The sequence below is a fragment of the Balaenoptera borealis genome (assembly GCF_965194805.1).
Source record: "Balaenoptera borealis genome assembly, chromosome: 7".
Lineage (NCBI taxonomy): Eukaryota > Metazoa > Chordata > Mammalia > Artiodactyla > Balaenopteridae > Balaenoptera > Balaenoptera borealis.
This window is the reverse complement of record NC_138864.1, coordinates 108,066,399-108,090,156: the sequence shown is the minus strand read 5'-3', so window position 1 is coordinate 108,090,156 and position 23,758 is coordinate 108,066,399. Positions and strand designations below refer to the sequence as shown.

Below are 23,758 nucleotides of genomic sequence, written 5' to 3'. Positions count from 1 at the left end.
CTAAAGTCAAAGTCTCAAGTAAAAGTTAAAGTCTGTACGTGTTGAGGAGCTGCCTAAGACTATGCAGTAAGAAAGAAGAAGGAAGACTGTTCTCTACTCTGATCTCCAGTATATTGGTAACCACTCAAAGATGTCTGGACATGTAAGGGGTAGAGGCTAGGCACTGGGGAAATTGATTGGATTCCTTGCAGATCCAATCACGTGAAGTGCAAATGTTGTTTTAGTCACTACTTAGAGGCTATTTTCACATCCCAAATTATGAATTTGAGCACCTGAAATGCATGTAATAATGTAATAACTATTAATATGATCAGCTTTCCAATAACTGTTTAGCTATATTGGCTTCCTCAAATCCAAATCAATATCTTTTCTCCTTAGCTTATATTTACACTGGCCCTAAAACTCAAAGCTTCTCTGTATCTGCTTATGGATTCCTGAATCCTCCCTTCCCCAAAGTTTTTATTCCCAGGAATCATCGAAGTCCCCCAGTTGTTCTCATTAAGGACTTCCTATTTGTTACCATCAGAGGGCGACTTTCAATAATTTCCTGGATCCAGGCTCCCTCTTGGGGTATAATTCTAAATTGTTCCCTAATATCATTCTTTTTCTCTTCCATTAAATCTCTCTAGGACACAGTCATTTTCCCAGGCCTACTATCATCAAAAACATCTCCCCAACCTTTTCCTAGCCTAGTCCCAAGTGTAAAAGCAGTTAGGTCCATATAAAATCAGAGAGATATTCTTCTTTTCTTTTTGTATAAGACTAGTTTTGACATTTCAGATCTCATGTCTTCCCCTGAGTATCAATCTCTCTTCATTCATCTACTGATATGCCACTAGTTTGCCTTCTATCATTTCTAAAACGAACATTTTCAAGCCATAGTTCTCTCTTCATTTGAAACACCCAGTGGGTTGGCCCTGCCTGCTGATCAGGGCATGCCCACTGTTTCTGGACCAGCCTAACTCCACAAGTAAAGGCATACCAGATGCAGGCTTCCTATAGTGAATTTTCAGCCTTTCCAATGGTATTGTTTCATTCTTCTTGTAAGAATAGACCTCTTCCTCTTCATCTAGTCATGGCGATACTGCTATGGTATTCACAAATGTGATTGGGTCAAAACTAATAGACATATCAGAGCCAAACTGAGAGCACAGAGCAGAGGTGGGTCGGGAGGGAAATGCCTCAAGGAGGCTGTTGATAAGCCACATAAAACCCTTGATTCTGATTCCACGCTGATTTTTCCTCGCACCTACTTCTTCTTTAAGAACAAGATAAAAAGGAAGAAGGTTTGGGATGGCTATTTAGTACCACCAACAATGTGTAGCAATAATAAATCAAGCCCCAAAACTCACATAGTGTACTTGGAATTTTTCAGTGGGGTTTTCAGTTACTCATTCAATCAACAAATATTTGCCGAGTGTCTACTGTGTATCAAGTAGTACTCTTCCAAGCACTGGGGAGATAGTAGTGAAGCAAGCATGCAAAATCCTTGCCACATTACAGTGTACATTCTTCTAAAGGAGATGGATAATAAATTTAAAAGTATATAAATTCAGGTAAATCTAAGGGCTTTGAAGAATAATAAAGCATAATAAAGAGATAGAATTTCATTGGGAGAGAGTACCTATTTGGAGTGGCTAAGGAAATCCTGTCTTACAAGGTGACACTTGCCCAGAAAAATGAATGGAGTGAGGGTGTAAGTTATTGGAAGTTCTTGGTGAAGAGTGTTCCAGAGACTAGAATTAACAAAAGCCCTGAAAGGGAATGACCTTAGCGTGTTCAAGGAATAGCAAGAAGTCCAAGATGGCAAGAGTTGCTGCCGTGATGGAGAGACTAGAAGGAGATGAAGTTAGGGAGAAGGGTGATCTTGTATAATATAGTAAAGAGTTTGGGTTTTATTTTAAATGCGATAGGAAGTATTGACGGAGTTTGAGCAGGAAAATTCTGTAATTCTTTTATTTTTACATTTAAAAAAGATCTATCTACAGAAATACATTTGCTTCTTTCCTTCCCCTTCTCCTGTGTGTTTAACACTGTCTCTGGGTTTAACCAAGTGTTCATGAGGACATACGAGAAGCAGGCCCACCATGCAAACTCAGGGAAATGGAATACTTGGACCATAGTTCATAGTCTCTTTCTAAAAGCCTGAGAAAGATCAATTAGAATTCTTTCTTACCATATGTCTTTGATTTCTTAAGGGAAATAGAGCTGATAAGAACTGCCAACAGGCATCTAATCTCTGCCTGACATATTGTTCACTCCCTAACATTACTTCCCCTTTTCCGCATCTCCTGCAAAGGAGATTCATCACAAAGAAAGCTGCAATTGTGTTTAAGCAGCCCATAGTGAAAGGAAGTTTTGGCTTGGACCAGGGTGGTTGAAAGGCAGTCAGATTTGGAACACATTTGGATAATGGACTCAATAGGTCTTGACGATGAATAGATTGGATGTGTAGTTGAGGGAATAAGAGGAATCAAGGATAACTCCAAAGGTTTCTGCCTGAACAATAGAATAAATGGCAATGCCACCTACTGAGATGGGAAAGACTGAGGGAAGAATGATGGGGAGGGAGAATCAAGAATTATTTTGAACTTGTCAAGTCTGAGATGTCTGTTAGCATCCAAGAGCAGATGTAAACTGCAATTGCATCTGGTCCCCAACCAGAATGTAAGCTCCAAGAGGATAGAGATTTTTGTCTGTTTTGTTTACTACTGTATTCTTAGAGCCTAGATGAGGCCCTGGCACATAGCAGGTTTTTTTGTTTTTTGTTTTTTAATAAATAAATAAATTTATTTATTTTTGGCTGCATTGGGTCTTCGTTGCTGCATGCGGGCTTTCTCTAGTTGCAGCGAGTGGGGGCTTCTCATTGCGGTGGCTTCTCTTTGTGGGGCACGGGCTCTAGGCGTGCGGGCTTCAGTAGTTGTGGCACGCGGGCTCAGTAGTTGTGGTGCACGGGCTTAGTTGCTCCACAGCATGTGGGATCTTCCTGGACCAGGGCTCGAACCCGTGTCCCCTGCATTGGCAGGTGGATTCTTAACAACTGCGCCACCAGGGAAGTCCCACAGCAGGTGTTTGATAAATATTTAGTATTTGCTGAATGAATGAACAAATAAATGAATAAATGTGAGTCTGAAGCTTTCATAGTTTGAAGTCCTGGCCTGTAGCCATTGCTGAGCAGAACGATAAAAAGCAAAGGTGGCAACAAATACCATATATTAATACCTAAAATAATGAGAGAAAGCCGTGTCTGAGGGGCCTCTTCCCTCTATCAGAACTCAAATTCAAATTTCTGGATTGGCCTGCCACATGGAGAAAAGGGAGACATGAGGAATAGAGGGCCAGAGCCTGAACAGAGGAATGAGTGAAACCATTTATGTGAACTTTTAATGTATAAGATCTCTCCAAATACAAAGGAAGCCCCAACAGTGATATCAATTTGCTTCTTGAAGGAAAACAAAGCGGAAGAGTGAGAAAGAAAAGGCTTCCTAAAGAGACCCTTCCGCATTCCCAACCCCCCTCATCCTAAGTCTACAATACAAAATATTGAAGTTTTTAAAGTTTTTGCCAGTATTGAAATTCAATATATGGTTTGGTGTGAAAATGTAATGTACAGGAAGACATATAGTTTGGCATGATTGTGTAATATCCTACATCACTGTTGCTGGCTATCACACTATGAAAAGTCTGATGTTATTTGAAAGAACTGGAAGGATCAAGAAAATAAAAAAGTAAGAGGGTGGGAGAAAGCTTGTTGGTTTCAGTCTACTGAGATGCCAATAAATCAGTGCTAATTGCCCAGAGTCTACCTTTTGTGGGTGAACTCAATCTTGACAATCAGTTGTGACGCTGTGTCTCCCATATCAGGGTAGAATTCTGTAATACTAACAAATATTCTTCTCTCTTGGAGAGAGGCATCTTTATTGATCACATCTATTTCCTGAACCATTCTGTCTTACAGTTGGGTCTTTGATGCTTGGACTTACAAGCTAAGAATCTGCAACCTTGTTCTCTGGTGCCATTGAGCTAGATCAGGAGAAAGGCTCTAAAGATACAAGAGAATGAAATGTGTCAGTGGGGTTGGGAAGGTGCCGTGAATGGGAAAACACATCTTCTGCTCCTCCAAATAGCATCCCATCACAACATTTAGAAACTTGCCATGGTGAGTGGCTTCAGTCCCAAGGTTTTTCCTGAGACCACCTTCTATCCCTTACTGTCCATGTTGTATATTTTAAAAAACCCACTTTCTTCCCTTTTGCTTCTCCTTTGGCCCCCATATCCCTTACACTCCTGTGCTAAATTGAATGAAAGCTCTGTGTAGAGAGACAGCTTCCACTCTCTCTTGTGAGTAGATATCCCCATATTTTAAATAGACAGATCTACAAACAAATCTCATGGCCTTGAATTTCCCAGGTTCCCAATCTCCTGATCTTCTTCGTATGTCTCTATTTCTGGTCGTCTTTCTTAGCTCCATATTTATTCCACAGTGGCTATTGCTGCGGCTACATTCTCCTCCTCATAAAATTCATTAACTCTGAAAGTCATTTTCCATTCATTCATCGCTGAATAATGCTAGTTCTGTTCAGATTTGGTATTGATCAACAGATGAGATGAATGAATGTTTAAACCCTGGTCCCACTCTGCCCACAGAGGTAAGGCAGGTTGCTAGGCAAAGCTTTCTGCCCAGGCTCCAGTTTCTAGCAGGCTTTCGTTTTTGCTTTGCCATGGAGATAATTTCCTGAAACCCCTATTTCCTAGTTCGCTGGTATCTGAACCAACGGAAAGCGTTCAAACTACAGCTGCACCATTCACTGCAGCCAGGATGTTGAAGTATTTGAGGTACCAAATATACCTCCTTCCCCTACAGGTTCTGAAGCAATTTTTTAAAAAATGCAAAAATCAAATAATTTCGAAGTATCTGTTTTTGCTAGAGGCTAGTTTGGAGTCTGTGGCTGGGACCTGAATATAAATTTGGCTTTTTAATACATCCCCCTAGCCCCCAGGTAACTTATCACATGCAAGAGCCAAAGCAAGAGCCAAAATTGGGATTACCTACCCTTGCTCAGCACTGTATGCCATAGTTTTTCTTTTCAGAGAAGAAGGGAGGATGCTACCGTACCAATACTTTTAAAAGGATAGAAGTTTCTGTTTTATAAGCAGTTAGAAATAGGAGGAGAGGAAGAAAATGGTTCCACAAAGAGTTCTTCCTGCCTCCTGCCCTCACCTAATACTCCCAAAATGCACTATGCCACCCCAAGCACCCCATCCTTACTACCCAGTGTTTACCTGGGCTGTGAGGTCTCCATCTAGACATAGAAAGTTGTGGAGATGAAGGGATGAGGAGGAACGATTCTTAGGTCCCATCATAGATCAACACCTAAGGGGTAGTAGAAAGGGATGACCACCCTGAGTTTTGGTGGATGCAGCTCCTGTGTTTGGAAAGAAGACAGTCAGGGGAGAATGTATAATACATTCACATTATCTTCTCTCAGATGGTCTCTGTTCAAGCAAATCCTGGCTTTGCCATGAACTCAAGCCTAGCAGATTTTTTAAAATCTGATTTATCTGCCTTATAATTGGTAGCATGGGCTTGTTTATTAAGCTTTGTTACTTTTTGTGAGTTTTTAATCGTTTTCTGTACCTTCAAAAGTTGCAGTTTAGATGCTTTAAGGTAGAGGCTCTCCTCTCTTTTCTCATCTCTTCCTGTGATTTCTGGGGCTCCTTTCTCCTGGTTCTCCGACCTCTGGCCACTCCTTTTTGGCATTCTTTACACCATCCACTCATGATGTTCTTCTTTTAGTGTTTGCTTTATCTGAGGCTCTGTCCTGTGCCTTAGTGTCTTTTCAGCCCACCGTTTCTCCTGCTTAAGCTCATTGACTCCAATAGTTTCAACTAGCATATATAGTTGATGCTGATTCCCAAATGTGTAATTCTTTCCCAAAAGCATATTTTAAGCCATTTACTCAACACTGTCCCCACCTGCATCTCATACTCAGTGGACCAAAACCAAAATTCGTCAACTGACTCCATCTTCTTTATGCTACATTTTAGTAAATTGCACCCACATTCACTCAGGTAACCGAGCTAGAAATGTGACTATAATATTCATGAGCCCATGGATCCAACTGGTTACCAAGTCTTATTAATCCCACCTTTCTAACATCTTTCAGATCTCCTTCTTTTATCCTTCTTCATTGCCACTACCTTATTTTAGAACTTATATCAGTTCAGGCTTTTTTGGTTGCAAACAACAGAAACAAACTGACTAATTTAAGCAAAAAAGGGGTATTTATTTGAAAAGACATTGGGAAAGCTCACAGAATTGGAGGGAAAACTGAATAACCATGCTTCAAGTAAGACTAGACCTGAGGCGTTTCTGGGGACCTTAGCAAGTGGAGCTCAAACTTTCTGTCTGGGACACTGGGTAAGGTAACTCAGCTACAGTCATCTTTCATCTCTCTGTCTTTATCAAACTTTCACGTTCCTAGTAGAGAGAATCTGGTTGGCCATCTTTGAATAAGTCATCCAGGGCTAGGAAACAGGGGTGAGTGGCAAAAATTGCCATAGACCCTTCTCAACCCTTCCTCAGTACTAACTAGCTTTCTCAAATGCCCCTGCATCTTTCCAATCTATAGTTCACATGGCCACCATTTTTGTATTTTAAAAATATATACTGTTCAAAGTATCCCTACTTAACATCCCTCCATAGTGCTTCATTATTCATATAATAACCTACAAGCTTCTTCTAGGGACTTCACTCTAGGATTTAGACCCTGGCTTCCTCGCTAGTTTCATCCCTTGCTACCGTTTCATTAAATCTTTTTTTAAAAATTAATTAATTAATTAATTTTGGCTGTGTTGAGTCTTCGTTGCTGCGCGGACTTTCTCTAGTTGAGGCGAGTGGGGGTTACTCTTGGTTGCGGTGCACGTGCTCCTCATTGCGGTGGCTTCTCTTGTTGCGGAGCACGGGCTCTAGGCACGTGGGCTTCAGTAGCTGTGGCACGCAGGCTCAGTTTGTGGCTCGCACGCTCTAGGGCGCAGGCTCAGTAGTGGTGGCGCTCGGGCTTTGTTGCTCCACGACACGTGGGATCTTCCTGGACTCGAACCCATGTCCCCTGCATTGGCAGGAGGATTCTTAACCACTGCGCCACCAGGGAAGTCCCTTCATTAAATCTTATGTTCCAGGCATACTGTGGTTACTGGCAATGCTCCTAAACAAGACATACTTTATGCTCATGTTTTTGCTCGTGTTGCTCCCTCTTTCTCAAATGCCCATTTCCTCTTCTTTTCACCTGGTTGACTCATACTCATCTTTCCAGGCTCACTTTAGGGATTAGTTCCAAACCTCTCCCTGTCTCTTCTCATCCAGGTTAAGTGCTCTTCCTCTCTACTCCGCTAGCATCCTGAACTTCTCTCTAACATGCCCATTGCAACGTGTTGCATTCCACTCTTTCCTGGTCTGTCTTCTAGGTTAAACTGTGAGCTCCTTGAGGTCGAAGACTACATCTAATTTATATTTGGTTCCCATTACCTACGACAGTGCCTAACATGTCATAGATGTTTGGCAAATATATTGAAATAAACAAATCTTGATTTTGAATGCCTAATGTATAAAGCACTGTGGGTGGAACAAACATAATATATATATAATTCATATTTCACTTTCAAGGAGCTTACTGCCTAGGGAGCAAACAACCTGCATATAAGAAAAGTATACGTAGAATAACAATTTACTATATAATTGCATGCACAAAGAAACAGTACCTGCAGGCTAGAATTTGGGATTAGATTGATGTGGAAAGTCTTCCCTGAAGAAGAAAGGCCTAAGCAGTAACATAAGTAAAGAAGACTCAAATGGTTTGAAGAGGTTGGGGAGAGAGTTTTAAGTTTGGAGAATAAGAGAAATAAATGTTCACTATGTCTGAGGAACAGGGTAAAAACATTGGCTAAGGCAGAGGTTGATTAAGATAGTGAAAATATATCCTTACTGTATAGCACAGGGAACTATGCTCAATACCCTGTGATAAACCATAATGGAAAAGAATATGAAAAAGAATGTATATATACATATATATATGTAAACTGAATCACTTTGCTGTACCGCAGAAATTAACACAACATTGTGAATCAACTATACTTCAATAAATTTTTTTCAAAAAGATACAGTGAAAGGGTCAGTGTGTGTGTATGTTGGGGAGTCATAGGTTAGAAAAACAAACTGGAGCAGATTGTAGCAGATTTTGTTTAAAATCTTTGGACTTTTCATTCTCTGACTCCAACATAGAACACCTCAGCATTCTAGATTGCCTTTTCATCACAAATTCCCTGTGTCTCCTCTAGAATATTCTCAAAACGGACAGTTTCCATGTCAAGGAATTTCCCCTTCTTCCCTGAACTAAGCTTTCCTAATGTCCTTCAAGGTATTGTACACTCCATCTTTTTATTCTTATTTTAGATGTAGTTTTTGTGTTTGTGTGATGTTTTTCCCTACCCTGGGTTGCAGACAAGCAGCACAAGCCTTATATCCCCCAATTTGTTGGCTCCTACTTATTTTAGTTTCAATATACATGTGAGCTGGACTCACAATTCCAGAAAAACTAAAGGTGAGAAAAGGGTGAAAAGCTTATTAGTCTATTTCCCTTGAAGGGAAGTTTCAGAGGTTAACTCAGTCTAGTGATAAACTCTAGATAGTCATATTTAGCGTTTGTGTCTAGACAATCAAACTAGACATAAACCCTGAGCAATCACCTATCAAAACTATTAACATTAATATAGATCTTTCCTCCAAACCCATAGGCTTTATAGGAACTTGGGCTAATAGGCCTTATCAAAGCTCTACTTAATTGTCAGGGCCCCCATAATTTGATCTCATCCTACCCCTCCACTTTTATGTCTTACCACTTCAAACAACAACAGCAAAAAAACAAAAACAAAATAACCTTCCAGTCAGGACTAATATCTGGAAAAGTATGATTGTATTGAGAGGGGAGGTATACATTAAAGGATGGCTACTCCTCCAAATTTCTCCCATAACTGACACGTGAATTAATTTTATTTCAGGTCTTTATATAGGTAAATCTCACCACTGTCGTGGAATTAGAATGTCACCTTTAAATCATTTGGTTAACTCTATTTTTACAGATGAGGAAATTGAGGCCCCAAGAAATGAATTGACTTACCTAATATGTTATCATGTATTTGTCATTATTGTTTCACATTTAACAATCACTTTCTCTTCCCTCCCCACATTTACCAACTAAACTTAAGTTCTTGAGGGCAAGGATCATCATGTCTTGTGCATTTTCTGCCTTCACAACAGCATCAATAAGTCTCCTCTTGTTTCCCACACAGGATCAAGAATGGGGCTGAGCACACAGAATGTGCTAAGAAAAGAATGTTTGGATTGAACTGAACCCCTGCAGAACGTGGACTATTTAGAGGCACTGAGTTTGGCCTCTGGGTGAATTTTTGCCTTGGGTTGGCCCACTTAGCACTGAACAGTAATGGGCCAAAGGAGACAGGCCAAGTGTGTAGTCTTGTTTGCCCAACTAAGTTATGAATACCTTCTTATACAGACTCATTTTGTAGTCCATATCACTCTGAACAGTACTAGTCACAGAGTAGACACTCATTAAAAACATTTTAATTGACCTACTGTCCTTGGATCAAAAATCAGATCTTGATCTGTGCTTCATACAGCAACTAGAGTAGCTTTACCAAAAGAAAAGTGCCGGGCTGTCAAAGATGGACACTGCTGGGCTGAAGAAGCATTTTTCATGCAGTTCTATGCCTTAAATTGGCCTTGAACAAGAGTATCTGGGATCCTGTGCTGCCTCTTAGATACCAAAGAATCATTTTGAAAAGTGCTACAATAAAGCTTATAATATAGTGTTGATTATTAGATAACTTAAGGTAATAGGACACATCAAAAGGACACCAACCCTACGATGTTAAGTGGAGATGAATTTATTTTGGTCTACCCACAATGTGTCACCCTCTCTCCTGGGGACTATTTTTAAGACCTCTGGCCCGAGTTAATGATGCAGCTGGTGGCCAGCAATAGATGGAAGTGAGCCATCCTTGGATGGGATTTGATCCTGGATTTGGGATTATTTGTACCATGCTATAGCCCGTTGACCTATCAACTACATAGCTTGGCTATTTCTACTTTTCTTATTTTGGTCTTTACTCTGCCACCCTCATTTTTAAAGGAGAGAGGTTTAGTTGAGGTAGTTCCAGGATCCTACTTAATTTAAGCTAGTTTAACCTCCAAAGAGAAAGCAGGCTATTTATTTTAAGTAACCCAATCTTACTGATGAGCATCTTTCGCTATGTTAGGACAGTAAATAGGTTTAGTAAGAATTGGTCAAGGAATCCAAAATACTTTGTTACTAAATATTGCAACTTTTGCCCTTTTTCCCCAAAGGGAACTGGTGTCTGGTGGAGAGGGAGATGGGAAAGTAAATGAAAGTTTAGATTATGAGAATATTTGCCACTGATGATTGTTTTTATTACCTTAATTCTAGGTAGGGAAACTTAGATGTGGTTAGGTACATGAGGGAACCAGTAATCCAAGCATGGTCATTAAGAACTGGAAATTTAGTTGTGAAGTTGCACTAACTGTATCCCTTCTCATGGAATCATTGGCTAATTATTGGCAAGGGCAGAGCTGTTTCCATGTGGAGAAGAGTATGCAGGTAGACATTCAAAACAGTAGGTGGTCTTTAAGGGTATTATGATTGTCCAGTTGCCCAAAAGAATTTGCTTAAGCAGTCTACTAGACCAGTTCCTTGAGTGGTCTAAAACCCCTATATTTTTTTTTAAATTGATGTATAGTTGATGTACAATATTATATAAGTGGCAGGTGTACAACATGGTGATTCACAATTTTTAAATGTTATATTCCATTTAAAGTTATTGTAGAATATTAGCTATATTCCCTGTGTTGTACAATATATCCTTGTAGCTTATTTATCTTATACACAGTAGTTCGTACCTCTTAATCCCCTACTCCTATCTTGCCCCTCCCCCCTTCCCACTCCCCACTGGTGACCACTATTTTTTGTTCACTGTATCTGTGAGTCTGTTTCTTTTTTGTTATATTCCCTAGTTTGTTTTATTTTTTAGATTCCACATATAAATGATATCATATAATATTTGCCTTTCTCTGCCTGACTTACTTCACTTAGCATAATACTCTCCAAGACCATACATGTTGTTGCAAATGGCAAAATTTCATTCTTTTTATGGCTGAGTAGTATTCCATTGTACATACATACCACATCTTCTTTATCCATTCGTCTGTTGATGGACCCTTAGGTTGCTTCCATATCTTGGCAATTGTAAATAATGCTGCTATGAATATTAGGGTACATGTATCTTTTTGAATTAGTATCTTCAGGTTTTTTTGGGATATATACCCAGGAGTGGAATTGCTGGGTCTCATGGTAGTTCCATTTTTAGTTTTTTTTTAGGAACCTCCATACTGTTTTCCATAGTGGCTGCACCAATTTACATCCCCACAGTGTATGAGGGCTCCCTTTTTTCCACATCCTCTGCAATAATTGTTATTTGTGTTCTTTTTGATAATAGCCATTCTGACAGGTGTGAGGTGATAGCTTATTGTGGTTTTAATTTGCATTTCTTAAAACCCCTATTTTAGAAGAAATCAACTTATCAGTTGTCACCATGTCTTCAAGAGGTCCCACTTGATTAACTCTTCAAACTGAAGAGTCCAGGATGCGGGCTGAATAATGAGTCCTGTTCTTTACTACCCATACATATGCAATTAGTGATCACCCAAATTGGGCTCTTCTAAGTCATGTCCCCAAACTTCACTGAGGGAGGTTGAGAACATGTAGAAGACCAAGACTCTGAGTAAGAAAAAAATAATTTGATATTTTGCCTCTTTTTCAGGTTTCAGTATGGCAAATCAAAGACTTCAAGAACTAGCCCAGTTAAATTTGAGAAAGAAACAATTGTTGATAGTGATGAGGTAAGAAAGAGCATTAGCAATGTTCACTTATAATCTTTCTTTGGAATTGCGTAGACTGCTTTATAAGCTGGGTCTCACAAACTTCCTGTTGAAAAGCAAAAAGGGGTCAAGATTTATATAGAAAGCAACATTAATTTATCTAATTTTATGAAAGAGGAACAGAGACATAGAAAAGGGAAGAGACAGGGACATATCAGCAAAGAATCAGGGCTCAAAACCCAGGGACCAGAAATCTATTTTAGGGCATGAGTGAGTGTTAAACCCTGACTTAAACATGATTTTGTGGTCACTTCTTGCAACAAAACTCCTTTGGATAGCTTGGTTGCTTCCCAAGGTTTATCATATTCAAGTGAATTTTCCAGGTCAACTTTTATTTCATCAGCCAGAGATAGTGCAATTCAACATAAAGCTAAAAACATACTCCAATTTGGACATTCTTACGGATTTAGTCAACTACTGGAGACTAATTTGGAAACAAGATGCAATACCTTAGAAAAATTTGCAAGTAAAAACATTTTTCCCAGAGACTTTCCCCAAAAAATTAATTAAAAAAAAAAACAACTATAAAGGAAAAGTCTTCACATCTTCTCCCAAATAAATTTTTCCGAGACGTCTGTGATTCTAAATATATATGTCATATCTGTGAAGCAGGTTTTTCAAATGTATTTTTGTTTTGAACAAAGGGACTTCAGTTTTACAAAAGGTAACAGAAATTAAATCATTGCATCTTTGGATTTGTCCCCTATTTCATCCCACCATTCCTAAAAGAATGTATGGCATATCTCTACTAGTCCTCCTCCAAGCCCTGGAAATTGCCAACTCCTGGCATTTTCCTCCCCTCATCACACAGTTCTGTCCCACTCTTACTATCTCCCTCTTCTCCACTCACCTTCTTGCTGTATTCACCTGTTCAGTGTGAGTTCCCTTTCTTCTGAATCCCAGCTTACTATATCACCTCCCTAGGGGCATGGCAATCTTTAGAAATGCTCATCCACATACAGGACTGTGCTCTTTATCTGATTCCTGATTAGGCCAAGCCCGAAGGAGGTAACTCAGAGCTTTTATCTCCTTGTGTTCTTGTCCCTTTGATTTATCCTTAGATAACCTAGGGCTAAGCTAGAGGCCAGGCAACAGCCCGGGGCGGGGGTGGGGGGGGGTCAGCAGAAGGAGATGGAGGAGGCCCAGCAACTCTACCACCAGACACGGCACTCAAGCAATCCACCAATCACCAGCACCACCACCAGCAGAAAAATACAAAGTGGTAGACAGAAGGGTTACCAAAATTCAATTACTTTTTGCCACATTTCTGGAAGAATCATATATCACAGAAATATTCAAAAATGCAGACTGCACCATTGTTTCTCCCTTCCTGTGTGCCGCCCCCAGCCCCGAAAGCAGCTATCCTCCAGGCTTCCTTTCACTGACAACCCTGAAGTTATTGCCCTTCTGTAACTTGCTTTTCTCCTTAAAGGTTGTTTTGTTTTGTTTTTCACCTGATTCTGCATGTTTTGTTTTGTTTTTCACCTGATTTCCCTTCTATAGAGATGGAAAAGGCAGAAGAAAGAGGTGTGAGCTCTAGGGGTGATATGTCCTGGTCTAAACTTTGATGCTGCCCTTGTCTATTTCACCCCTTCACTTCCTAACAGCTCCTAACATTTCACAAAGCTGGTCCACATTTCCATGTACAAGCTACCCTGTCAGGATGCCTTAGAACCTAGCTCTTCATGCTATGGCTCTCATTCCAGAAACCCAGGGTGCAGAGCATGGAGTTCTTCTCACTTAATTTAAGTTAGAGACCAGATTTTAGCCAGACTAAGATGAGGTAAGGAATGGAATATTGTTTAGAATAGGTACAACTTGAAACACTAATTTTGATTATTGTCTCTAGATTTTTGATGCAGTCGGGCAATCAAAATTTGTTCTAGAGAACCTTCACCATTACACAGTCCATCCAAATTTGGTAGGTGATAAAAGCATTCCCCCAAGATCTCCAAGAGCAAGTTTCAGCTGCGGTGCCGAGGCCCACTGCAGAGTATCCCAAGTGCCTCCAAGTGCCACCAGCTTCTGTGACTGTGCGTCCTCCTAGGACAGGGAAGCAGAGCTGTCTCAGGACACTGTTGGGAATGGTGGTGAGGGAGGAGGGCGGGACTGGGAAGAAGGTGGTCCCTGCAGCTGATATATATATTTTTTTAATTGAGAAAACATATTTCGAATCAGGAAGTATTCTGTTCTCTCCCTCTCCCATCCTCTGCCTTCCTCCTACTGATGGAAAGGCAAGTTTAGTGGGCATGCCCCTTCCCCCACTACATCTTAAGTGACATGCTGTCTTTTGTGACTGCTTTTCCTTTTTTTAACTTTGTGCTTATTCTGCATATTAATGTGGTTGTGCCTGTGGAGAAACGTTGGTGGGTGGGAAGATGCAGATAAGGGCTGTGTTGGCCCCCTCAGGGCTCTCTGAACTAGGAGATTTGGTTCCTGGGAGTTTCTTCCCTCTGCCTCAGAGTGAGTTGTAGAGAAGGCCGTTTAGGTTGAACATAGAAACTTCTGCTTGCCCTATTTTGTTGGGCACAATGTTGGGCACAACTTTTTCACAAGAATTAAGTCATCTCGCTCCTTTTAATGTGGAAACTTTTCCATCTCATTTCCCCAGCCCCTTGGTCTGTTTGCAGGGAAAAGCTCTGAGAGAAGAAAGGGACAGAGAGCTTCAGACATTTTCTATTAAACCCAGCCCCTGTCCAGCTTCTGTCCCTACCCCTTAGAGGCAAAAGATTAGCCAACTGATTTGTTAATCTTCTCTTGACCTAATCCCTTTGTCTCTCTGGAAATCTTTCTGTCTGCTCAGGCCCAGTACTATGAGCCTTTGAAGCCCACTGCACTGCATAAATTCCTGGCTCGAAACAGGAAAATTCAAAGCTTCACATTGAAAGTAACAGAGTATGATCAGGATAAGACCTTACTGATTATGACCAACAACCCACTTCCCTGCCCAATCGACCATCAAGGAAAGGACATGACATCAAAATACTTTTCCAGTGAGTTACTGCTCAAGGTAATGGCACCTGGGGAAGTTTCCTGGTACCCTGAGTAAGGATCTTGAAGAATTAGGAGTTAGCTTGAAGAAGGGAGCTAACCTAACATGGAGGATGGTACTCATGACCCGATCTCTTCCTTCTTATTCTTTGCCATATGCTTCACCAAATAGAATCCGAGAGCCTGGGAAATACTCAGAATCAGAGTTGTACAAACTTCGGTCATGAAACTTCATTACACAGAGAAAAGAGGGTCTTAATTCAAAATTGTTCCTCCTTGGTCAAAGATATTTAGTTTGTAATTAACAAAGGGTAAACTAGCCACTGGCTTTCTGGTTGAGTATGAAGTAGCAACAGATAAATCAGGAAATGACGAACAAGGAACAGAAACGAATATCAGATTGGGAAAGGGGTAAAGGGTTATGCTCTATACCCACTGCTCTTGGGTGTCAGAAGGGGAGAAGAGAAAATTTACTATCACAGCAGCCAGATGTTTGGGACTTTGTTATACACTAGAGAAGTTCAAATTCAATTCAATAAACAATTGCTGGACATACAGTAAGCTAAGAACTAAAATATAAAGATGATTACAGGACAGTTTCTATCTTGAAGGAACTTGGAGTCTAACAGGAGAGACAGATCAATAAATGAGATATAAAAAGTAATTATTATATACCAGGATATATGAATAATAAAAGAATATACAAGGTACACTAATATACAGTAGAGAACGTATCTTTGTTGGAGGAAAGGAAGTAATCAAGGAGGTTTTACAGAAGAGGTGACCCCTGTCCAAAAAAAAAAAAAAAAAAAAAGGAGAATATTCCAATCAGTGGGAAGGGCAAAGGCATACAGACATGAGAAAGTGAGATGCATTTAGGGGGGATGTAAGAGAGTAAATGGCAGGAGATAAAAGGTAAAATCAAATTTGCATTTTAAGACCTTTTTTGGAAGTTGAGAGAAAGGTGTATTAGTTGTGGAAGAGAAAAAAATCAGTAAGATTAGTTATATTGTTACTACAATTGTCAAAGTGAGAGATGCTGAAGAACTGAATAAATCAATAACAGAGGAAATGAAGAAAATCAATTAAGAGATATTTAAGCATATGATCTAAAAAAGATCTTGACAGCCTTAAGAGTGGGCCTAATATAACAAGAAGAAATTAAATAAGTGAAAGTGCAAATTAAAAAAATCTAATTATTACAGAAATCTGATGCTGGGAGTGGAATTATCCAAGACAGACTGTTATAATAAAATGTGGTCAATATGGAATTAGTATTTCCTTAGCTGCTAGATGGATGGCAGTGAGAGAGATTCCTTTCCAAACGGATGATAAAATGCTAATATCCAATGGTATATGCTGACAAAGGAGTTAATGAATTCATTGCCTATGGTTTCTTGGGTCTCAGAATTTGTGCCATTTGAACATAACCTCAGTGGTTGTTTCTCATGGTAGTGGATAATATACACTGAGAGGAACAAATGTCAAGCCAGGGTTGCCTTGCTCAAGGTAGAGAAGGAAATACAAGACTATCATGTAACCTTGGTGCAAGAAGAGCTTTCTTCCAACAGCTGGCACTTTGTGAGCCTTCCAGGTCACATGTGGGACCTGATCATATTCATGAGTAAATTGTGGTACCAGCCAAATTGTATTAATAGACAGTATTAAGGCTCTGATTGTCAAAGACTGGCAGCATGGTAATTTTATGGGGCTATCTGGAAAAAGTCCAAGAAGATGGAAATGCCCAATATCTAGAATGCCTCTTTAATATTCATGCTGCATCCCTTCCTCTTACTATACAAATGTTACAATCTTTTGTGAGCCTAAGATTATGCACAAAAGAAGCATTCTTTTGCTACACCCAGACATGTGTATAAGAAGAGTGTGGGTACCAGCAATCAAATTGAAGAATGGACCAGACATGTCTATCACAGTGATTGTTATACTCACAGCCCCTTCTAAGTGACATGGCCCTACCACAGTTTGTGAAGAATAGGATGCCCCAAAAGGTCCTATTTTGAATAACTAGACTCAATTCTCTATGCCTACCTAGGACCAGAGAAGGCCACCTGATCCAGTGAAGCAAAATTCATAGGCTGGTTAGTGACCTGTGGTGTAGATCGGTACCCCCAAGTCAAACTAAACAAACAAAAACCAAAAACCAAACCAAAACCAAAACCAACTAACTGATGCCAAAATGTTGGCCTCTGTACCACCAGCACTGAATTAAATCTCGGAGACAGAGTTTTGGGTGAAGTGGAAAAGAATAGCTTTATTGCTTTGCCAGGCAAAGGGAGACACAGTGGGCTCCTGCCCTGAAAAACTATGTTCCAACCTGGGAGGATTTGATGAGGAGTTTTACAGTAATGGTTCAAAGGTTACTGATAAGATTAGGGTGTGTGCAGGGTCTGCACTCCTTTAATCTCGTCTCAGGTGGTCTTGATGAGCTTCTCTGGTCCCTTTAATCTCGTCTCAGGTGGTTTCTTGACTGCTCCTCCCTTGATTAGCGACTGTTCGAATCTTCCCTTTGGAACTCAAGGAAGGTCATGGAGGCTGGAGTCCATTCCCTATGAACAAGAAACGGGGGACAGAAAGGCTTCTGTGCCCAGGAGCCCCACAGGGTCCTGCTTGGTTTTGTAACTTATCAACAACCAAAATCCCTGAGCTAATCATATTCTTGCTTCCAGGCATCTGAATTGGGAAAGGAAAAGATTGAGGCTGTGGGAATAAAACCTGAAAGGGCATGCAGAGGAAGGCCATAAAAAAGTCAAACCATGAGGAAGAAGGTAGGGGCAGCTTGAAGTAGAAATGAATAAGCAGAAGCTGTGGGTAGAAAAAAAGATATGCAGGGTAAAGGTAAGGAATGAACACTAGAGACAGAAGGAAGCAGACAGGGAGAAAGTAGGAAGCGTGTTAATGATGTGATGCTAAATGATATGAGACAAGATAGACAAGCTCATGCAGTAGTGGTCCTAGATAGTGCTGCCTTGGATTCCAGATAAGTTTTTTATTTTTGTTTTTCTGCTCTAAGGTCTAGCTCTGCTAAGGTTTCTGCTCTTTTGTGGCCAGATTATTAGCTGTGTCTTAGGTCCTAGGCACACATGCTGCTACCGTAAAACCCCTATTAATTGAGGTAACTTAAATGAATTCCTGTTCCTCAAAACTGGAAGACTTAAAAAAAAAAAAACTGGAATACTTTAAAGAGAATGAGTACAGAATTGAAAAGACTTGGTTCAGCAGTAAGCATTTTTAAAAAAGAGGTTTGAAAATTCTGAGCAAAAACGTTCAGTATGGGTCAATTAATTAGTTTGGTTATTCATTCATTAATTGTCATTCTTTTATTCATTCAAGAAATATTTATTGAGCACTTACTATGTACCAGGCAACGTTATGGGGTAGTAAGGATCTATCAGTGACTAAGTCAAAGTTTAATTCCAGTGAGGTAGAAGACCATAAGCAAGCCAACAATCGCACGGATAATGTATAATGAGATAAGTGCCCAAAAAGCAGGATAAGGGAATGGAGAGTGATGGGTGGGAGCGGTGATTTTAGATAGTGTAGTTAGGAAAGGCTCTCAGAAGCAGCAATGACATTTGAATAGAGACTTTAATAGGATGTGTCCTGCAGTTGCTACACCTAGCATATTGTTTTCCTTTCAGATTGCCACACATGTAAATATAATTATAATTATAAATATAATGTGTAAACATAAGTTGTAACTTTCTCAAATGAGTTAAAATGAGAGAAATCAGGAGAACAGTGAACCCAAAGCCATGTCATATGAAAAAAAAAAGTTCAAAATGTTGGCAATGTTGAGCCTGGAAGAGAGAGGGCGCTCAGGAGGAACGTGATCGATTTCTTCAAATTCTTTAAGGATTCTGTGGAAGAGACACTAGATTTATTCCGTTTGGACTGTAGGGTAGAAGTTACAGGGGATAGCAATCAGCTGATCAAAGATTAAGTAGGCTGGGTTTTTAGATATAGGAAGATTGACCACTTGATAGTGTTACTATGGAGGGAATAAGAGTGTCAGATGAATGGTTAGACTTGATGGCCTTTCAGATCCTTTCTGAAAGCCTTTGATTCTATGACTTTAATAATGACGAAATTATTACCTCACAAAACATCCCATTCTGTGGCCTTTTCACTGCAGACAGAGAATGGGATGTGAATGAGACAGCCATCTCCAAGAAAGGTGGGTAGAATCCCATGGATCTATTTCCCAACTTATTACCAAATGTTTGGTTTCCTAAGCAATTCACTAATTGAATCCTTCTCAAAACCTGGGAAATTTTTCTGCCATTTACTACAAAGGGCTAGTAGGCAAGCTTAATTGATTACTTAGGAAACTGACCTAACTTTGGACAAATCATCTGGCTGTGAAATGAACAGGTATTAGCCCACTCAGGGAAATGTTTTCTCTTCTTTGGGTTTCTGCATCCCTACTTCCCTCTTCGGCAGGTTTTGCTGCATGATTTTAGGGGAACTGGAGCTTAGTCCAGGAGCTTAGGTCAGTAAGTCCAGGGGACTTAGCTAACTCCCTCAGTTACTCTTCTTCCCTTTGCTGCAGGAAAGTCATCAGCACAAGCCCACTGAGAACTTCTTCCTACCTCTGATGTCTCAGAAAAAAAAGTTAAGATCTGGGCTGAAACCAGTCTTCCCTGTGACACTGTTGGAGGACCCTAAATCCAAGAGAGAACAATGGTTTAGGTGAAGTCCTGGCTCTTTCTTACCTTTTCCTTATTCGTGTCACTATCTCTTTTCAATATGATTTAACAAACACTTTTCGGTTGTACAGAATGCGGACAACTGTATAATAATAGGACAGCTTCCCTACATGATCCCCAACCACACTTCTACCTTAGCAACAGAGAAACAGTAATGCAAAACTAAGGTTTTTCACAAGAATGATTTTCAAGAGTGAAGAGAAGTATTCAAAGGTCTATGCTTTGAGGAAGCAACAAAAAAAAATTTCCCTCAGTGCCTGTTAAGGGTTGTGATATAGGAACAATTTGCTATGTATGAGATTTGATTTGAAACTGGTTATAGGAGCAGCTTATATCTTGTTTGGAGAGGAGAGAGGAGATTCTGGAGTTCCTTTATAGGTTTACAATGCTAGGTTCTAGAAGCATCCCTTCCACTGCACAATACTCCCACTCTGTACCAACGAACACCTTCAAATCCTACTGTCCTTTCTTCTCCCCCAGAATCTGAGAATGCAGTGAGTGTTTCCATTAATCCCTCACCCTAGGATCTACTAAATGAACTTTCTTTGTTAAGGTTTTCCACGGACAAGGATTTCAAGAGTGAAGGGAAGTATTCAAAGGTCTATGCTTTGAGAAAACAGAAAAAAATGTACCCTCAGCTCAACTTTGCTCCAGTCTGTAAAAGAGATCTGAGGAGTGACGGTAAGGTCGTCTCTATCAAAACAATGGTTTATGGGATGGAGATGTGGGCAAGAGGGACAAACTATGGGGACGAGAGATAAGGGCAAATCTCTCTTGGAGGTTCTGGAGGCTAGTTTTCCTTTTAGCATGGAAGCCAAGAACTGATAGAGGCCCAAGTGGTGCTAGGCTTTCCACCCTGTTTAAATCCTCACATTTCAAGAAAGCTCTAGCATCGTGTTTTCCAAACTACATCACCTACCACTTTACTAGTTTTGGTCAATGTGTTATTTGCCCTGTTATTTACTTAATGTTTTTCTTTCAAATTATTTTTTTTGTCCTAATTAATACTATATCATTGACATCATGGGTTTGATATACTAATCACATGGGGTTTTTTTCTCTTATACATTTCTCTCAAACAGTTAATCAAATTCATAATAATTACATTTTAAAAATTAATTTATTTTGGCTGTGTAGTGTCCTCGTTGCTGAGTGCGGGCTTTCACTAGTTGCGGCGAGCGGGGGCTACTCTTCGTTGCGGTGTGAGGGCTTCTCCTTGCGGTGGCTTCTCTTGTCGCGGAGCACGGGCTCTAGGCGTGCGAGCTTCAGTAGTTGTGGCATGAGGGCTCAGTAGTTGTGGCTTGCAGGCTCTAGAGCACAGGCTCAGTAGTTGTGGCACACGAGCTTAGTTGCTCCGCGGCATGTGGGATCTTCCTAGACCAGGGATCGAACCCATGTCCCCTGATTTGGCAGGCGGATTCTCAACCATTGCGCCACCAGGGAAGTCCCATAATAATTAAAATTTAAAATGTTTATCTATGTATCACCTAAAACTACCCAGTGGTATGCATATCACACTTCGAGGAAAACTGTTCTAGAAGGGCCAAAGGATAAGCTATGAGTCTCAGAGGTCCATGAGTCTCTTTGGGGTTGAGGCAGGACATGGCGTGGAAGAGGTTTGGGATAAGGTTGTAAGGAAGGGGTACAACAAAAATGCTCCTCACAAATTGTCATTCATTTAGCAACATTTATGGGGCACTTACTAGTGTTGTATATTTATCAAGCACCAATAATAATAGCACTTTCCATATGTAAGACAGATGGATGGGCCAGGTCATGAAGGGCTTTGTATATTTGTATAAATAAGGGCTTAGGTTTTATCCAGCAGGCAGTTGGGACCCACTGAAAAATTTCAGAGCACTGAACACACATTTGTGTATTAGAAGTATAATCGATGGGTCCCCAGACTTCACCAGCCTATGGCTCCAAGATAAGGTTCATTTCTCCTACGGGACTGCTCTCCTCGAGTAGTTTCTGGAACTCCCTAAGGTATACTTCCCTGTTCTACAAGGCCATCCTAGTGATCGCCAGCCATCCTCAGCTCAAACAGTCACAGTTCCAGAGGTATGAGGTCATATCATACCATCCCTTACCTGGCTTCTTCAAGTGTTTCTGCTCCTTCTGTACCTATCTGCCACCCCACCTGACATCCCTCCTGCCTCTCTGAACTCCCCATATACAGCTAAAACCAAGCTGTGATATTAAATAACACTTCATAGATGTGAAGAAAAATTAAAGGATGGCAGAGAATCATTTATCTTGCTTTAAAAGGGGACACTCTTAGGCTCAGCCTCAACCCCCCCTCAGTCCCTTCATACTTCCCAACAGGCCCCCAGCACATTAGCCATTCTTGGGAGTCTCTTGGCTTACCAGCACTGTCTCTGCCTAGGCTCCCAATACCCTTGGCCCAAGGAAGGGTAAAAGGTAGCTCCTTCCCCTAAGCCTGTTTATTTTCAGCCCCCAGAATAAATAAGTAGGAACATCTATTTCCTTCAAGGGAAACTCCACATGGAAAGCAAGCTTTGAGCTTTATAAGCCAGATAAGGCAAACATAATAGTACACTTAGTATACATAATAGTACATTTAGTATATTTAGTCAGAGTTAAATCTTAAATGATACCATATGCAGGATATCAGCAGTTCAGCTTAAATCTATATTGGAAGGAGGAATTTCTCCAGTCTAGAATCTAACCTGGTTTAGAATTTCTCTGATTTTTCAAGGGCATGATTCTGCTAAGGTATCCCAGTTTACATTTCTAAACAGAACACTTAACATCTCAGTCTGCAGCATTTATTAGAATTATGGCGACTTTACAGTTTCCCTCAAGAAAAATGAGTGGATATTTACTTATGTATCTAAAGGGCCCATTATTGTGCTTTTCCTAAACAAAGACAATCTACTGTGAAGTTGAAACAGTGTCTCTACTTCAAGTAAAAGAGAACCTAGCAACTCCTCCTTCCATCAATAATTTTCCATGTTTACCAGGCATCCAAATAAAGAAAGATTACATAGAGAATTGCTTGGATGGGGGCCATGAAGGCTGGTTAGGAGGCTGTCCAAGAAACAAACAGATAGGACCTGAATTAAGGTGACAGCAGTAGGAATAAGAAAACAAATTTAAGGGATATTTACAAGGCATAATGCTTCAAAATGGGGGGCGGGGGGAGGGATGGGAGCAAGAAGAGCCCACAACGGAGGCGTCCAAGAAGGGCAGAAGTTGAAAGAGAACCTGGAAAAAGTGATGACAGTGAAGCCAAAGGTAGAAACAGTTTCTTAGTTACACTCTCAGACAGGAGAACTGAAAAGGCTAAGAGGAATATGAATATACAAGTGAAAGTACCTTCACTTAGTTAAGCGTTATGTAAGCGTCAAAATGGCCACAGATGGAATCGTTTGAAATGGGTGGGATTAAATAGGGAAGACCCTAAACTGGTGGGTGTTGATGAAGGGAAGAATTATAAAGAAGGTTGGAATGGTAGTCCGTGGTCCAAAACTTATCCTCTTGCTCAGAGTAAAGACCAGCTTTCTCGGCCCTCCGAGCGGGTCTCTTTTTACGTCTCACATTAAGTGTCCTAAACCCTCTGGAAATCCACATTCACGAAGGTGCCCTGTGCTTTGTTGCAGTCTCCAAGAAGTCAGGGAACGACCTGCCAACTTCCCAGATGATTTGGGAACCATTAACCCTTTCATCACTCCTGGAAGAGAAGCCCACCAGAACCGCGCCAGGAGAGAGCGCGTTCCGCAACGGAAGGGCCGAGCAGTGGATTATAAAAAACGATGAAAGCAAACCCTACATGCCCCTCGCCTCATCTCCAGAGACTGAGGGGCCTGGAGAAGTCGCCATTTAGGGCGTGCCAACCAAATAAAATTTCATTCTGCCCTCTCCGGGCGTGGGCTGCCGGGTCGCTTGCAGGGTGGGCCGTGGTGAGCCCCCTGCTGCGACCTGTCACCGTAGGGGCGGGGACGCGGCCCCGGGGAGCCCACCCTTGGCCCCGCCTCCGCCCGGC

General features: G+C 40.8%; 2 protein-coding genes across 2 annotated transcripts in view; both read left to right on the top strand.

The window, feature by feature from the left end:
- KLF14 (KLF transcription factor 14) overlaps positions 1 to 9,440 on the top strand; it is a 36,476-nt gene extending 27,036 nt beyond the window's left edge. Inside the window, exon 2 of the mRNA XM_082399251.1 lies at positions 9,349 to 9,440. The gene's annotated coding sequence lies outside the window, so the exon portion shown is untranslated. The remainder of the gene's footprint in view (positions 1 to 9,348) is intronic.
- On the top strand, positions 9,394 to 23,718 carry TSGA13 (testis specific 13). Its single transcript, XM_082399252.1, has 7 exons — positions 9,394 to 9,523; positions 11,914 to 11,992; positions 13,881 to 13,952; positions 14,835 to 15,041; positions 19,593 to 19,732; positions 20,303 to 20,430; positions 23,376 to 23,718. Exons 1-7 carry the CDS (start codon positions 9,501 to 9,503, stop codon positions 23,597 to 23,599), a joined length of 873 nt encoding a protein of 290 aa, XP_082255378.1. The 5' UTR covers positions 9,394 to 9,500; the 3' UTR covers positions 23,600 to 23,718.
- The last annotated feature ends 40 nt before the right edge of the window (positions 23,719 to 23,758 follow it).